General features: G+C 39.8%; 1 protein-coding gene across 2 annotated transcripts in view; it reads left to right on the forward strand.

Moving 5' to 3' along the window:
- ALKBH8 (alkB homolog 8, tRNA methyltransferase) overlaps window positions 1-5,656 on the forward strand; it is a 48,015-nt gene extending 42,359 nt beyond the window's left edge. For both annotated transcript variants that reach the window (XM_036742749.1, XM_036742750.1), the window contains 2 exons: window positions 2,505-2,654; window positions 4,538-5,656. In XM_036742749.1, coding sequence (XP_036598644.1) covers window positions 2,505-2,654; window positions 4,538-5,107 — 720 coding nt within the window. In that variant the 3' untranslated portion in view covers window positions 5,108-5,656. The remainder of the gene's footprint in view (window positions 1-2,504; window positions 2,655-4,537) is intronic.
- Window positions 5,657-18,166: the final 12,510 nt, after the last annotated feature.

Raw genomic sequence — 18,166 nt, forward strand, 5'->3', positions numbered from 1 at the left:
AGCCTTCACCAGATTGCCCAAGGATCCATGACACAAAAAAGTTAAGAACCCCTACTTTAGAGAGATGTGAAGATAGATTTGAGAAGAGAAATGCAGGATAATAAATGTTTGATAATACGATGTTTGCAGATGAAAGGAACCAACTCATTGGGCACATTAGGTGAGTCTGGTCTCTTTGAGGGGTGCATTATTTCCTAACATTGCCAGCCTCTCTTCTCAATGATATTAAACACTGCACTCATTTGGGGGAAGTTTTCTTTCATTGCTGCTACTGTACTCCTTGTTTCATTTTGTCGTATGTTTCCCAAAGTATGATTTGCTTGCTGAAGCCTCTCATGTTATCAGTAGAGGTAGTTGAACTGTATCTCTAGAAAATGAGATTATCTTATTGAGAGGTTAGATTTCTTGAGGCAGTTCTATGTAAAGGAAAGAATGCTTTCTTTGAATTCAGAAAATCTGGGCTTAAATCCACACTTTGATGATTACTAGCCGGATGACCATAGGCAAGTCACTTCCCTTCTTTGTGCCCTCTTTTCCTCAAAGTGAAATGGAGGAGATTTGACTGGACAGTCCCTAAGATCCTTTGCATCCCTAAGTCTTCTGTTCTTAAAATGAGTTCTTTTTCACTTTGGTACTTTTGAAAAAATTAATTCTACTGAGTATTAATAATTATAATGAGTGACAAGAACCAAAATAGAGTACAGATTATTTTTAACAACTCTTTAGGAGTTTTTATGCCATAATTGTTCATTCATCCATAGTACTTTTCACTATGCCAAAAGATCTCTTCTATGCATTCAGTTCAGGTGTAGAATATGACACCTGTTTAATAATGGACCAAAAATGAATTCTCTCATACCAAATAAAGAAATGCCCTTGACAGAATGATTAATATCCCTCAATTCTCAAAAGGGCTGAGGAAACTGCCGATCATTGCTCATTATGACAACAAGTTGTCAGGGTAAATAAAAGCTTGAGGTGACCACTTCTGTCTCACTAAATGTGTTTACAATTTTCTTTCTCCCTTTCAGAAATTAAATTAAGAGGCAATGTCTGGGATAATTAATTGCTAATTTATTATTTAAGATTCTCTAAGCGCCCGCCACCAAGTGTCAAACATTCCATGGTCCATGGTCCATATGCAATGATCTTTGATACTCAGAAAGCTAACAGTAGGTACACAAAGCAATTCAGCAAAAAGAGACACAGGCAGTAAGGCACTTGAGGCCACATCAGGCTTTACATGTACTTGATTAAAAGGTAGACTGCCACTTTCATTTTCTTCCTTTTCCCTCCTATATACAGACACAAATACACATACACACTAATAACAACAATCATCATCATCATCATAATAGCATTTATATAGCTCCTACTATGTGCCAGGTACTGGGCTAAGTGCTTTATAATTATCTCATTTGATCCTTACAATAACCCCATTTCACAGTTGAGGAAACTGAGGCAAACAGGATCACATAGCTAGTAAGTGTATGAGGCCAGATTTGAAGTCAGGTATTCTTAACTCTAGGCTCAACGCTTTATCCACTGCACCATCTAGCTAGCCCATTTTGTTAGTTTGTTACCAATGAAACGCTGATTGAACAATTCTAAAAGTTTTAATTTCAAAAGCCTTTGATCAAGTACCTTTTTCTTGTTGGGGCCTAGAAATTCTTCTGTGATAAGAACTAGAGGAAAAGAGAGGTCAGGTACCTTGAAAAAAATAATGGGCGTGGGAAGCATTGTGGTATAGTGGATAAAGGACTGACCTTGGCGTCAGAAAGATCTGGGTCTTATAATCTGGTTGTGGCATCCTGTGCAGCACACTTAAACTCTCACTGTCTCGGGTAACTTTCTGTGTCTGTGAGTTGTAGAACAGTTGCTGTTCTACATTGGTAGAGGGAGTTTCCTCAATGAGACCACAGTTCTAAACCAAACAGACAAAAAGTGAGATTACTTTATTCACTTTCAACTTATAGCCACTGAGTAGCTGTCACCATATAGGCTATAATTTAAAAGCAGATGTGTCTTCTAAGTAATCATAGATAAGTATGTGCTGTTAAGACTCTCAGAGTGGTAGAAACTCTTCTGTGATGATAGCTCTGTACTTAGTAGGGAAAAACAGCCATATGGTGTTTTACAAGAAGCCTTGGATTTCAGCCTGGGGTTACATAGATAGAGATTGAGGTGTCGCATTCCAACTGTTTGCATATTTACTCCTCTCATCTGTTTGTTTTGTTTTATTAATTTGGGCATTGGATATCTACAGTGTCTTTCAAAGTAGTGAAAGCTGCCCTGGTCAATTGAATGTGGTTCTTTTAACATATACATTGAATCCATACATGGTAATAATGCCATGATCCCAGTCTAGTTGCCGTGGTATTCATGAAAAGTCATTCAGACTACAGTCCCTGCTCACTGTTCTGAGTAGCTAAGAGTAGTGACAAGGTGACTTGTTAGTTCTGAGTTCATACAATACACTGTTTATCTAATACTCTCCGTTATAGATTGGTTGTGATCGCAGTCAAAACCTTGTTGAGATATGTGGGGAAAGGCAGTTTGAGGCTTTTGTCTGTGATGCCCTAGCTGTGCCTATTCGAAGTGAGACGTGTGATGCTTGCATTTCCATCGCTGTTATTCACCATTTTGCAACAGCGGTAAGTATTTTTCATTGTCCACCTAGTGTTGTAAGCATGATAATTGAGAACATCAGGGTGGGCTTTTTCCGTTTTGTTTTAGGGTTGGGTGGTTTTTTTTCCCCTACTTACTACCTTGCCACTTTTTGTTATTTCCCATTTCTTTGATCATTGTCAGCCAGTTTCCCCAGGTTCCAAAAGGAACATAGGGTGAAGACAGGCTTCATGTGAAGTAATTGTAAAATACATATTTCATGGATAGACATACCTACATATCTATAAATATATATATGATACATATATATTGTATATACACACATGTGCCACACCCTCCTAGAAAAAGCTCTTATGGTGTTTTTTCCTGTACAAATATCTGTTTACAAATTGTACTCAAGCTCCTTTTTCTCATGTATATGCCCATAATCTGTAATTGTTACCTTGGTTTCTGTCAGTCATTTTGGTCACATCAACTAGGTCTGTAGTACAGTTTACTGTAGGTTGCTTTAACAGTTAAGAGAAAGGAAAGCCAAGGTAGGGCAGCTGGGTGGTGCAGTGGATAGAGCAACGGGCCTGAAATCAGTTAAGACTCATCTTCATGAGCTCAAATCTGGCCTCAGACACTTATTAGCTATGTTGCTGTGGGCAAATCACTTAACCCTATTTGCCTCAGTTCCTCATCTGTAAAAAATGAGTGGGAGGAGGAAATTGCAAACCACTCCAGTATCTTTGCCAAGAAAACCCTAAAATGGGGTCACAAGGAGTTGGGCACAACTGAAACAATTGAACAACAACAAAGCCAAGATCCAAGGTGCATAATAATAAAAATTTCTTTTTCTTCTTAATTAAATATACAGCTTATCAAAACTTGATTCTCACTGATTTCCAGTTGTAGTCAATCATCAAACATTTTTTAAGCATGCCAGACACTGTGTTAAGCCCTGGGGGTACAAAGACAGGCAAAGGACAGTCCTGTCCTGAAGAAGCTCACGATGTAATGGGGAAGATAACATGAAAAAGAAGCTGAAAACTGGAAGGGGAAGGGAAGGAGGAAACCTGGCTTGGGGACATGAAGAAGCTGATGACAAATGATGAAAAGGCTGCCCTGGGTACTTTCCTTTAATGGAGGATCTGAGAGGAGCTCTCTGATGTCCACCCTTAACCACCCTCCAATCAGAAGGAGGGAGGGGCCCAAGGGACAGAGGGTACTGAGGAGGTGTGAGTTTCAGAGTTGATGTTCTCTTGTAGGATGATGAGTTTCTGGAGATCATGAATTCTAGGAGCACAGCTGGGAGGGAGATGAAGTAGGATTTCACTCTCATAATATGTTTTCTGTGACACACTAGTATTTGTCCAAATGGATGCTTTGATTATTTAAATGTGAAAAGCTACACATAACAACATTCAGGGAATGAGAAGGTATCTAGCTCCTGGATACCGGGCCAAATGTAGGGGTGTGGAACCTGCACCCTTGAGGCCACATGTGACCCTCTAGATCCTCAAGTGCGGCCCTTTGACTGAAGGGTCCCTAATCCCTGGGTTAGGATGATACAGGAGTTAACAAAATATAATTTCCTTTTTGTATGCATAGTCTCAATTACTGCTTTTCTTAATCTGGGAATTCATTATGGAATGAGAGGTTTTCTATTTTTCTCTTTCAGTTTACTTAGCATGTCTTAGTGGAATTGCTCACTCTAATTTGAAAAGTGTTGCTGTCCATTTAAAAAAATATATATATGCATATATATACATGCACACATATGTATATATATACATTTATATATGTATAGATATATTTATACACACATATATAAATACATATACTTACATATATACATATATATTTTTAATACTATTTTCTTCCTCTACCTTCTTTGGGTTGATAAATGGCAATATGTTTTTATTAGGAAAGAAGACTGGCAACCCTCCAAGAATTGGCTCGACTTCTGAGGCCTGGAGGAAAGGCTCTCATTTACGTCTGGGCAATGGAACAAGAATATAACAAGCAGAAGTCTAAGTACCTTAAGGGGAGCAGGGATAGTGAGGAGAAGGAAGAGCATCTGAACAGTGGTGTGTTGGCCTCAGGGCTATTTGGCGAGCAGAATCCTGGCACTAGCAGTCATGATTCTGTATGTTCTATCTCAGCCACTAATGACTTGAAGGATGGAGGTTGTGATGCAAATGGAGTAATTAATTCCAAGCTGCCAGTTCACACTAATAGGACCACTTTTCATTCTCAAGATGTACTGGTCCCTTGGCACCTCAAGAGGGACCCTATGAGAGGTAAACGTGCTGAGCCATTGAAACTTACACCTGATTTGGGGGGGCCACCTGATCCAAGCCCTGTATTTCACCGCTACTACCATGTATTTTGTGAAGGAGAACTGGAAGCAGCATGTAGAATGTTAAATAACATAAGCATTCAGCAGAGTTATTATGATCAGGGAAACTGGTGTGTGATTTTCAAAAAGCTCTGACTCTCTAAGCACTTCATCTAGGCAAGATAGGCTTAATGACTTAAAAAAACAGTTGACCATTTCTTGCACTAAGTCTTCTGGGTGGGGGTGGGGAACCACCAAACACACTGGCTAGAAGATTGAAGAAGCAGAGAGATGGAGGTTTATCAACAGATATCCATTCTCTACATGGACCCTGTCTTATCATCTGGATGACCTCAGACAAGGCATTTAATCTCTCATTTCATCTGTCAAGTGGGATTCATAATATAGTTCCTCTTCTCTGCTTTTCTCACAAGGACATGGACTTTGTAAAAAATGAATGAATTAGTTTATGAAAAGCTTTGATATCCTTTAAATTTATATCCTATCAATTGAAGGTGTTTCTCCTTAAAGCATTAAGGAATGCCTGTATTTTAAAATATTAATTTCAAATTCTTTGGAATTTATACAGAAATCAATTTGGTAGTGTCTTAATGAATTTGTATTTTTTAATAAAAGAACTAGAATCTGGTTGACACTGAAATAACTATCCCTTGAATAGAAAATGTTTATATTCTTAACCCTGGGTTTGTATTTGTTTGTTTATTTGGGGAGTTGGCTGGGATTTGGTAATTCATATTAATTGGGAAGCCTAACCTTGAGTTTCCCCCAAGTTTCAACCTTGCTCCCCCTTCTCTTTTTCGTTCTATCTTATCTCACTAGGTGGTATTATCAGTTCCCATAGGTTCAGTTATCATTTCTGCAAATTACTCCCAGATCTATATATCAATCTCTAATTTCTACTGAGTTACACAATTTCAGTTGCCTCATGACCATCTCAAACTGGATTTCCTTGGGTATCTCAAAACTTAGTATGTACAAACGGAACTCATTGTCTTTCTCCCAACTCCCTCCCCCCCCCCTCTTCTAGTCTTCTCTATTACTCTTGAGAATTGCACTATCCTCTCAGTCACATGGGCTCAAGACCTTGATGTCTTCCTTGACTCATCACTCTCAGCCACCCCACACAGTCAGTCCATTGCCAAATCTTGTTACTACCTTTTCATATATGTACCTGTCTCTGCACTTATTCAACCACAATTGTAGATCAGGCTCTTATCACCTCTCGCTTTGGACTACTGCAGTTGTCATCCAACAGTCTGCTTACCTCAAGTTTCTCCCTACTCCTAACTGTGATCCACTCGGCTGCCAAGGTTTATTTTTATAAATTGTAGGCCTGGCCATCCTCCTGCTCAGTGATCTTCATTGGCTCCCTATCACCTCCAGGATTAAAGATAAAGTCATCACTTTGGCATTTAAAGCACTTCATAATGTGGATGTGGCCCTTTCCCACTTTTCCAGCCTTACTTAATACACAAAATCTATAGTTCACTTACTTAAACGTGACATGCTGTTATTGGCCTTACACAGCCACAGTAGTGGCAAGCAGTATTGTTGTTTCACATACTATCTCCCATCTTTGCACTGGCTGTCCCCCATGCCTTGAATGCTCTGCTCCTACACTTCTTCTTAGTTGTCCTAGCTGTATTCAAGTCAACTCAAATACTATCTTCTGCAGGAGGTTTTTCGCAGTCCCTCTAGTTGCTAATGTCTTCTTTCAGATTACCTTCATCTGCTCTGTATATATCTTCTGTGTACCTACTTAATTACAGGATTTCCCCTATTAGAACGTGTGATCCTTAAGGGAAGCGACTTTTATCATTTCTTTGTGTCTCTAGTGCTTAGCACAGTGTCTAGTACTTAGTAAACAGTTAATAAATGTTGACTAATTGAAAATGAAGGATCATTTGAATATGACTGATCACAAATTCCAAGTAGGATAATTAGCCAAAGATAAACTCATAGACTCATAATAGACCTCCATAGATAGATAGGTAACCCAGAATTGGCTCTGCTAATCCTCTTAATAAAGCAGCAATGGGTCTAATGGCCACAGATTGGACCTAATTATATCCTTGTGGCCAAAGAAAATATCCATTTCACATTCAATGGAAACATTAGGTTAAGATGTGGATGTGTAATTCATTTCATCCCTTAGCAAGCATAGGGTTGTTCTATTTGGTTCTCCTTTTTCTCTTAACTGTTCTTTTTTTGGTCTCTATTGCCTTTTCTTCCTCTTCTTCCCTAAGTCAGTCCCCTAAAACTGTGTACTTGGCCAGAGATCTTCTCTAGCCATTCTTTGCCTGGGTGATCTCTTTTGCTCCAGTGAATTTGGTTATCACTTTTATGCAGCCGATTCCCATATTTATATCTACAGCCCTGAGCTCCTATTTCACCTTTCCAACTGTGTACTGGATGTATCTACCTCAACACAATATCAAATTCAACATGTCTGGATGGTATGGTATATGTAAACTCTCTTGGTAGAAGAAAAGAGATAGAACAACTATATAAAATAGAAGCCTAATTAGTAAGTTCAGTAGTAGCATTTTCTTATTTAACTCCTTTTAGCAGTTCAGTTTAGTAACATATATGTAAATATGGCACTTAAACTGTGCTATTTTGGATTCGTGCATTCATTCATACATGGCCTCCAGATACCTTCACTGTCACAATCTTCCTCTAATAATCCCTGCAAACAAACGCAACAGTTGTTTTGTACTCAGAGTCACTAATGAACAGATTAGTCATTAGTCATTAGTCATTAGTCAACAGTCAGTGTGTTGTATGAAAGTAGAAATGGAGAGAATTCAGCCCAGAACATATTCCAGATGAATGATATTAGAGGATGCTTTACATTTCCTTCCTTTCTGTTAATAAATGATGACCTCTGAGATAAGAATGTTATATGTGCTGTCAATCCCAATAACTACTCTTTGTGCTTTTTCTAATTGTTTTTCAAAAGAAAATTCTGTTGTTGGGGAGAATTTTTTTATGGGGAGGTGAAAGTTATGTCAAAATGAAATGCATCAGTAATTAAAAAAAAAGAAATATATATCATTCCTACTGCATTTCTCTAATTTGCCATTCTAATGAATCTGTCAAAAGTTTAGTCTGGCATGCCTTGCTATTATTAAAAATGCTGTGTCCTGATCAACTACTTTTTAAAGTGTTAATGACATATGTTTGGTGATTCATTGTGAAAATTTTTCTGGCAGTTGACAGAAAACTCTATTCCTTTATACTCAGTCTTTTAAAAATTGTCATTCAATTAAAACTTAAGAAACAACAACATAAGAAATATTGGCAATGAAAGAATAAAATTTCTAAGACGAGAAAAATTATGAGAAAGGTCAAGCAGAGGATGAAGACAACCATAAGATCAATATGGGACTACCTAGGGTCAAGGGAAGGAATCATAGGGGCGCTGTTAGAAAATCAGCTTTTTTTGGTCAGACACCAAGAATCAAGAGACCTTGATAGCACAGCTGGGAGTCAGAGCAGGGAAACCCTAGGGAATAAGCCTAAATGAAATCATACATGGTCAAAGAATGCTGGTAGGGTGGAGCCAAATTTGTTCAGAATTGAGGAACGTTGGAGAAATATCTGGGCATCCATAGGTGGTAAACTAGAGCAGGAATAGAAGAATAGGTGTGTGGTGTCTTGGAAAGAGAGCTGGGTTGGGAGTCAGAGGCTGCAGGTATGAATCCTAGCTCTGCTACTTACTATCTATGTGACTGGGCAAGGAGCCCCTCTGGGCTTCATTTTCCTCATTTGTAGAATGAGAGTTAGACTAATTGGCCTCTAAGGTCCCTTGCAGCTCTAGACCTATGGTTGATTAATTTTCAATCCAGGGGTCTCAAAGATAGTGTGTGTGTGTGTTCGATAATTGTGAAGTTTTATAATTTGTACTACTCTTTGATCTACCCATTTTCCCTTTGAAAGATGTTGATCCCTTTCTGATCTCTTGTTTTCACTTTTAGAAGAATACTTGGAAAACTTAAAGGGATGATGTGTGTTTTTTTAAGGCAGATGTTGAGTTGGCTGATGGTTCTACTGCCAACCTCACAGTAAAGGAAAAGCACCCAAGCTGAAAGTGATTAACGGTAGTAGCACAGTCCAGCAAGGGGAGGGCAGGACTCCAGATCTGTGCCCTCCCAGGTGCTCTTATCATCAAGCCTATCTACGTCTTTCATAAAAAGGGCTTCACAAAGTGATTTGGGTTGATTTAGAAAATTTCATAATGCCAGATGTGCAGGATATGTCTTGCAAATAATTTCGTCAAATCAGCTAACACGCAAAAATGTCAAGATTTTTCAATCTCTTCTGAGCTGATTTAGCATTCAACAGAGATGACAAACTCCCATAGAATCAGAGGAAAATGACATAGGAAGGGCAGCAAGGTGTAGCAAAAAGGTTTCTACAATGAGAGGGAGAAGATATGGGTACTAGTTCCGGTCCTTTCCTTAACTAGCTGTATGGATTACACAACAGATGGGTAGAACGTTGGGGAGTGTTACACCTGGAATCAGGAAGACCTGAATTCAAATCCAACCTCAGACACTTAACTAGCTATGGGACCTTGGGTAAGTCATTTAATTTCTGTCTGCCTCAGTTTCCTCATCTACAAAATGGGGATAATTAAGAATAAAATGAGATATTTGTAAAATGTTTAAGGTGCCATATTCACCTGGTCAATAACAATTATTATGTGCCAACCACTGTGCTAAGTGCTAGTGATACAAAAAGAGGCAAAAGACAGTTCCTCCCCTCAAGGAGCTTACAATCTAATAGGAGAGAAAACGAGCAAACACGCATAAACAAGCTATGCACAGGATAAATAGGAAATAATTAAAAGAGGGAAGGCACTGGAATTAAGAGGGGTTGGGAAATGGTTCCTGTAGAAGATGGAATTTTACTTATAAAAGTAAATGTTGAATACTAAAAATAATTTTAAAATAATTAAAATATAAAAATAATTTAAAAAAAGAAGATAAAACTTTAGTTGGGATGTAAAGGAAGCCAGCAGGCAGAGATGAGGATGAAGAACATTCCAGGCATGGAGGATAATCAGAGAAAATGCCCAGAGCTGAGAAATAGAATGTCTTACTCATGGAACATCCAGGAAGCCAGAGTTACTGGATCGAAGAGTATTGTAGGGAGTAAGGTGTAAGAAGAATGTAAAGGCAGGAGAGGGCTAGGTTATGAAGGGCTTTGAGTGCCAAACAAGATTTTGATCCTAGAGGCAACAAGGAACTACTGGAGCTTATTTGGTGGGGAGGAGAGGGGTGGTGTGTGATACAGTCAGATCCATGCTTGAGAGAAATAACTGGTGGCTGAATGAAGAATGGATTGGAATAGGGAAGGACTTGAGGCAGGCAGACTCACCAGCAGGCTACTGCAGCAGTTCAGGCATGAGACAGTGAGGGCCTGAAATAGGGTGGTGGCAATGTCAGAAGAATAGCAGTGGTTGGCTGATCACTGTGGGAGGCAACTTTTTCCAAATACATTAAGAGCTTTAGTAATCAACCAATCAATAATCATGTGTTAAGAGTATACTTATCCTTGGCCACAAAGAGCTTTCATTCTACTCCCCAGATGTACACATTTGAGTATATAAAAGATAAATATAAGATCATCATGGAAGGACTCCATGTAGAAAGTGGCACTTGAGCTGAGTTTTAAATTTTCATATTTTATTATTTAATATTTTAGTTTTCAACACAGGTTTCCACAAGATTTTGAGTTACAAAATTTCTCCCCATTTCTACCCCTCCCCCACTCCAAGATGGCATATATTGTCACCAAAAAAAAGATTCTATAGTCTGAGTCTGAGACCTTTTTCACTGCCTGTTCATGTTCCCAGCCAACTACTTGACCTTTGAGCTTTTGGTCAGGGTATGACTGCTTGTAGAGAGTACTTTGTTCCAAGCTTTAGGGGCCTTGCGCTGCAGTTTTCAGAGCTACTTCTACTCCACCATTGCAGCAAGCTCTGCCACAGCAATGCTCCTCCTTCCCCAAGAACTGCCAACTAGGACTGTGACCCAGATCCAAGCAGGGCACAGCATGAGAACCTGCCTCTGCACCATCAAAGCACTCCTTGCACTCCCATTCCAATCTGCCCCTTGATTCCTCCCACTGTGTGAGCCAGGGTCTCAGGAAGCAGCTGATGCTGGAGCTCTAGAAGTAGCCGCAGGAGCTTCCTGCTGCTGCTGCTACCACCGCAGCATGTCCGCCATCCCAGGGCTGAGGCCAGACCGTTCTCACCCTAATCCAGCAGTTTTCCCACTAACCTGCTCTGTGGTCTTTGGTGTTTGTGGGTTGAAAAGTCTGGTAACTGCCACAGCTCAATGATTCATGGCCCTCAGGCCTACTCCACCCAACTCCAGGTCTGGCTGGTCCTGGCTCGGCCCATGCTGGGCTGCGCTCTGCTCCCAGCACCATGTGATAGACCCTTCCCAGCGACCATCCGGGCTGTCCTGGGCTGGAGACCTCCTTCCCTTTGCTGTTTCATGGGTTCTGTAGCTCTAGAATTTGTTCAGAGCCATTTTTTACAGGTGTTTGGAGGGATTTGGGGCAGAGCATAAGCAAGCCCCTGCTTTCCAGCCACCATCTTGGCTCCGCCCCACCTTGAGCTGAGTTTTGAGGGAAATTCAGAATTCTAATAAGGAGGGAGGCTATTCCAGGCATGGAGGACAGTGCAAAGGCCCAGACTGGAGAGAAAGAGTTATATGGAAGTAATAGCAAGAAGGCCAGTTTGGCTTGAAAGCAGAATGTGTAGGTGATAAATATTTAATAAGGTTGGTAAAGATGGAGGTTGGGGCATAGTGGTGAAAGGCCTTAAATGTCAGAGTAGTTTGTACTTCATTTTAGAGCCAAAGAGGAATCCACTGAAGTTTATTAAGCAAAGGAGTGACATGGTGAGATCTTTGCATCAGGAAAAATAGTAATAGTGTCCATAACTCTCTATTTTCACCTTAATTTTTCCCTTATTATTATTCCTAAAAATAATGTCACATTTATGTGGCAATTTGAGGTTTACTAAGCACTTTTCTTACTAGAGCTCTGTAATTTTACAGATGAGGGAACTGAGGCCCAGAACAGGTAAGTGAATATACAAGGCCTATAGTGTGGTTGGTGTAGTGCCAGTGCGATATTCACAGAGCCTATGGTGACTATGAATATGCTGGCATAGTTCTGAATTGCAAAATATAACAGACTCTCCACATGGAAGACAGAACCAAAACATTTATTCAAACAGCAGAAAGCCAAATCCATCACAGCCACAATAACATCTATCCACATTAGCAATGCAGGGGGGACCGCCATCCCCAACCTTTCCCTGTGTTAGGGCCTTCCCACAGCAAGGGCAGAATCACACCCTCTCTCACTCAATGCTGGCTGCTGCTCTGCGTCTCCTCTCTCTCCCAGCTCTGACTGCTCTGTCTCACTTCCTCTCAGCTCTGCTCCGCCCTTCCTGCTCCACCCTTTCCTGTTCTCCCTCCCCCCCCCCAGCCCCATTCAGCAAGCTCCTTCCACCACAGGCTTCATGCGACTCAAACTCATGTGACTTAGGCTTCCATGTGACTTAAGCAGATCACATGGGCCTATTAATGATGGGAAAGATCTTCCCATTTACATTACCATTACAGTTGGCTGGGATTTGAACCCTGGTCTTCTGATTTATAGTTTCTTTTTCATACAGAATAAAAATATCTTTTCAGCAGTGCCTTTTAGACAAAAGAATTGCTATTGTGCTTACAGATTTTTTTTTTCCAGAAGGATTTGTAGTTTATTACCTCAGAGGATAGCAGTGGTATATGAAAACAATCTATGAAAGAATGAATGTGCCCAAAATGGCATAGCTGGAAGTGAGAGCTAGTACAGAAGTGAGTTATCTTGGTACAGTGGCAAGAGTACCAGGTAGTAGTGAAAGGACTTGAGTTTGAATCTTACTACTTACTGTGTGATCCTGGGGAAGTCACTTAACTTCTGTCTGCCTTAGTTTTTTGATCTGTAAAATGGGGCTGCCCTACCTCCAAGTGTCGTTATGAGGATCAGATGATATAACATGTAAAGCACTTTGTAAACCTTAAAGTGGTATGTAAACTCTATGATTATTTCCTCATATTAAAATTGGGGGGGGGGTTAAGCCTAGATTACTTATTTCTACCAAGACTCCTTGACCTTATATGCTTATGTTTTATATGTGTGGGTATAAAATTACACGTATGTGTGTGTTACATACACTATATATGTATTGTCAACTCTGGTAACAAATCACCAAAGAGTCACAGAGGTTTTGTAACCACTGTTAAGTCCAAAATTATCAAACAGCTCACATAGGTTAAAAGCAAAAAGCTCTCTTTATTCCATTGGGGGAGGGAAATTAGTCACATGTGTTGGGGCTTCCTCTAGTAGGAGACCCAGAGCAGTGGGGCTAAACCTTGATTTACATATCTGTGGTAAAGACTCAAACGATGTAGTGTAGCAGTAGAGGAGAGGCACAGCAGCAACAGTGAGGCAAGGTTGTCTATTGACAAGCCCACTCATAGCAGACTTCATGTCTGGGCCTGCCAGTGCTTGCCCAAAGCTCAGAGACTGTCAATGATGTGATTTAGTTGCAGCAGCATTCATCTAGAGGGTGAGCGCAAAGGATTGTTGTTATGTCAAACTCAGGGCACAGTTTGCTTGCTGGGCCTTAGCTCTGGAAAACAGGGTGTCTCTTAATAGAAAAAAAGAGAGAGGTGGTCTTGGATCCTGACAGTATACGTGTGTGTGTGTGTGTGTGTGTGTATAATATATATGTATATATTATATATATATATATCAACTTGAATCTCTCCCTGTCTATTGGCTCCTCCCCACTGCCATTCCACATTCTTAAACCACCTTAGTCCCATCAACTAATCTTATCTCCTTTCAAATCCAACCTTTTAGAAAAAGTGATCTACACCTACTGCCTTTACCACCCACTCACTTCTCAATCCAGTCATAGAAAAGTAGAATGTGTGAGTCAGAAGGGACCTCAGAGGCCATCTAGTACAAGCAAGAAACCCCTCTACTACATTCCCAACAAATGGTCATCTAGGATTTGCTTGAAGACCTCTAGTGAGGAACCCACTACCTCTGGAGGCTGCCCAATATCCCTTAATTGTTAGGAGATTTCCTCTTATGTTGATCTTAAATCACTTTCACTGTAACTTCTACCTAGGGGTGTGCTGGTAAATGTTAGTAACTGTCTTTCCGGGGGAAAAAAAAAGTATGCCCTGTACACTTTTGTTTAATCTGCACTATTAATACTTTCTTCAGTCTATAACCGACAAAACAATAAATTAAACCCCAATTTGCAGGGATTTCTGAGGTGTAAATGCTCATGATGAAAATGTAACATTTGCCTCTCACATAGGTTCCAGTGGGTTCCAACGGGTTCCAACACACTCCTGCTTCTATCCATTGCTCCTAGCTCTGTCCTCTGGGACTAAACAAAGCAGACATAATCTCTCTACCACATGCCCTTCAAATACCTGAATCTTCAACAGCTTAAATCTTCCTATTTGCTTTCACTAATCCTTTATATACTATCATTTTGAGGCCTTTCACCATCCTGAACACTTTTCTCTAGACTAAGCCCCATTTTGTTACGGCCTTTCAAGGTCAAAAGAATTATCTAAGAAACCTATTGAGCCTACAGAGCTCCAGCTAAAAGATATTATTAGGAATGGGTTTGTTGTGCATGCATAGTGCAAGCCCCCCTAGCATCTGAACACTGGACACATGGGACGTTGTCACATTCCACTCTTTTCTCAGTACCTATGTATGAGCTTATGTAGCTTCATTTAATGGGAGGGGAGAGGTGGTACAGTTGATAGAGCAACAGCCCTGGAGTCAGGAGGATCAGAGTTCAAATTTGTCCTCAGACACTTGACACTTGCTAGCTGTGTGACCCTGGGCAAGTCACTCAACCCTGCTTGCCTTGAAAAATAAAGTGAGGGGAGAAAAACATGCCACACAGTGGCCAGAGTCACCTCTCCCACAAAGTGACTCATTTAATATATGATTTAATCTTTTTCTCCTGTCCCTCCTGGGACACCCACAGATATCACTCCTACTTGTCCTTCTCCAAGTGTCCCTTATACCACGCCCCTGCAAGTCCTGCCTTAACTCTCACAATTTCTATGGCTCATTCCCCACATAGATAAATGGTCAATGGATATTAACATTGAATGAACTGCCTGACTAATGCCCTAATGCAAGGAGGGTATAAGGTCTACTCAAGATCCTTCCACAGTTTCTAGGCCTTTGGTATTAGGCTAGAAGCAGCTAAGTCTCCAACAACATGAAAAAAAGGGGCATTTGTGCTTTATAAGGGGCTTCTAGAGACAGTAAAGAAGTCCAAGATATATATATATATACACACACACAAAAATATATAGTTATATGTAGATGTATATATACATACACACATACATATATACATATACACATGCATATATACATACACATGTGTATATGTATATGTGTATATCTGCATCTATCTATCTGTCTATCTATAATGCTTTCCCTCCTCAAATTACCTTGACTTTGTTTTTCTGTTTACCTGTTGTATCTCCTAGTAGAACGTTAGCTTCTTAAGGGCAGGGATGACTTCATTATTATTGTTTCTGTGACCAAAGCCTTCCAGTTCTTGTTTGAAAATATGGAAAGCTAGAAGTAATGACAGTAATAAACTAAGTAAACCTCATTTGTTCAAACAAAGGGCTATAATTAACTCTAGATGTGTAAACATGATCGTAATTCAAAGGTTGGTGAGTAATAGTATTTAAGATCCACACCTGCCTTTAAATACCTGTGAGTTCTTTTAAATGAAATCAAGCATATGTTTTGACTCACTTCACTCATGCACAAAATGATCTGTGCTACAGATTTGCTAGTCTTAGATGAGAGCAGAACTGAGGCTTAGACCTCTCATTGCTACACTCCAAGCCCAGAGCTCCTTCTGGAGAGCTTCTTGGACCTTTTCTCCTTATTGTTAGCCTCCATCTCACCTGCAGAGAACCTCAGCACTGGCTGCTGCCATGTTTTACTCTTACTCCTGTTTTGCCCCTTCATATTTCATACCTTATCCCAGCAAGACTAGACTCTCCCTACTTTCCCAGTGACATTTAGTGAATTGAATGAACTGACTGACTAATGCCCTAATGCAAGAAGGGTATAAGGTCTACTCAAGATCCTTCCACAGTTTCTAGGCCTTTGGTATTAGGCTAGAAGCAGCTAAGTCTCCAACAACATGAAAAAAGGGGAATTTGTGCTTTATAAGGGACTTCTAGAGACAGTAAAGAATTATTATTTGATCTTTCTGTTGTATTATACTAACTTTATAAATTAAATAAACTAATTAAAGTGTACAAATCAGTACAGATGAGGTTGGTTTTGAATTGCTTTGACATCAATTGAAAAAAATGCAGCATAATATAATCACATTATATATTACAATATAATTTTGCAGTAGAATACTTATAAAATACACTGTAATGATATTTTAGTAAAATACTTTATTGTAGTATAACAAAATAACATTATATAATGTAGCAAAAAGCATAATGCAGCAATTAAATTATATTTAAGAGTATTACCCCCCGAATGGCTCTTCTCTCATTAGCATATCAGAAAACTCCTACATTAATTAATGAATTTGTTAATTGTTATTTCTTATTTAGGGAATTAGTCAAGGTTGGAAGTGACGTGCTAGTTGTGTTTCAGTGTCTGTATGTTTACACATTAAGATATGTAGTTATCCATTGTCTGAAAGATCCCCTCCCTCCCCAAAATGGCGTTCATTTCTAGCCTTGCAAGAGCTGTGAGGATCTACTAGCCCTTGCCTTTTAGACTGCCGTCAACCTTCAAGCACCACAATAATGAGAAAAAACAAAGATAAATGAAATCTACAAATAATCCCCAAGCCTCATTTCAGTCGTGTCTTTCAATTTCCTCCCTCACCACCTCCTTATAAGACCTGTTAACAAAGCTGATTTGAATTTCACCCCTAATTTGCCCTCCAGAGCTTGCTGAGTTTCTTATTTGTTCAACTGTTGGTGCAGAGAGAGACAGAGAGACAGAGACAGAGACAGAGAGACAGAGACAGAGACAGAGAGGAGGTGGGGCAGAGAAGGGGAGTATTTGTTAGGAAGTTCCTCACAGAATTTGGAACTAGGCTGGGTTGGATAGGAAAAGAGTGACCCAGGAAGTCTCACACTTAACTAGTTCACTGACTAGGATGGTCTTAGAGTCTATCTAAGCACTGGCATTTAACTGGCCCACAAAATTTTTAGACCAGTAGTCCCCAAACTAGGGTATACATACCTCCAGGGGATAGAAAAAAAAATTTCAGCAGGGACATAGAGACTATTTGGCAAATAACTATATTATTCTGTCAAAATTAATAATTTTCTTTATTTCTTACGTGCATGACAAATCTATAATTTATTTCCTCTCATGTCAATTAGCAAGATTTTACTAAAAACCAAGGAAAGAAAGAGCATTGAGGAGCCCTGCTTTAGACAATGGATCGGACCCACACACAGCATCACCAAATCTTTGGTATTGAACTAAAATTAGTCCAGCCTCTAAAGACATGCAAAGTGGATGTTGTTCACTGTTTTGGCATTCAACTTATTACGGACCAAGTTTCTTTGTTGCTAGTGGTAATGGGGTGCTGTTGTCTAAACCCTTTATATTAACTCTGGCATCTAGGGGACAAGGAGGCTTCCCATGGGCTCAATGTATTTATCTGCTTCCCTGGATCTCTGACTGACTGAGAAGTTTGGCTTGGTTTAAACACCAATTCAGCAAATCAGGAGATACTCCTTTCAGTTACCACAAAGCTGGTTTCCTTAATGAAGATTCTAGATGTTCACCCATGCAAGTCACTTTTTTTTTTCAGCTGAGCTGTTTTCTTTTGTACTCCTGATATATGACTAATTTTAAGATATGCTGCTCTGGAATATAATTTTATAATCTAGCCTTGACAGCTCAGCTGGGAAGTGAGGATAGCTGGGACAGTATCATCTTCCATTGGCAACCAATAACATTTTTATTTCTATTGTCCTTAAGGCATATGGTAATACTTTATATCCCCATAGCTATGGAACAACTAGGAGGGCATTGTAAAGTAACTGACTTTAGCATTAGAGGACC

The sequence above is a fragment of the Trichosurus vulpecula genome, chromosome 2 (genome assembly GCF_011100635.1).
Source record: "Trichosurus vulpecula isolate mTriVul1 chromosome 2, mTriVul1.pri, whole genome shotgun sequence".
NCBI lineage: Eukaryota > Metazoa > Chordata > Mammalia > Diprotodontia > Phalangeridae > Trichosurus > Trichosurus vulpecula.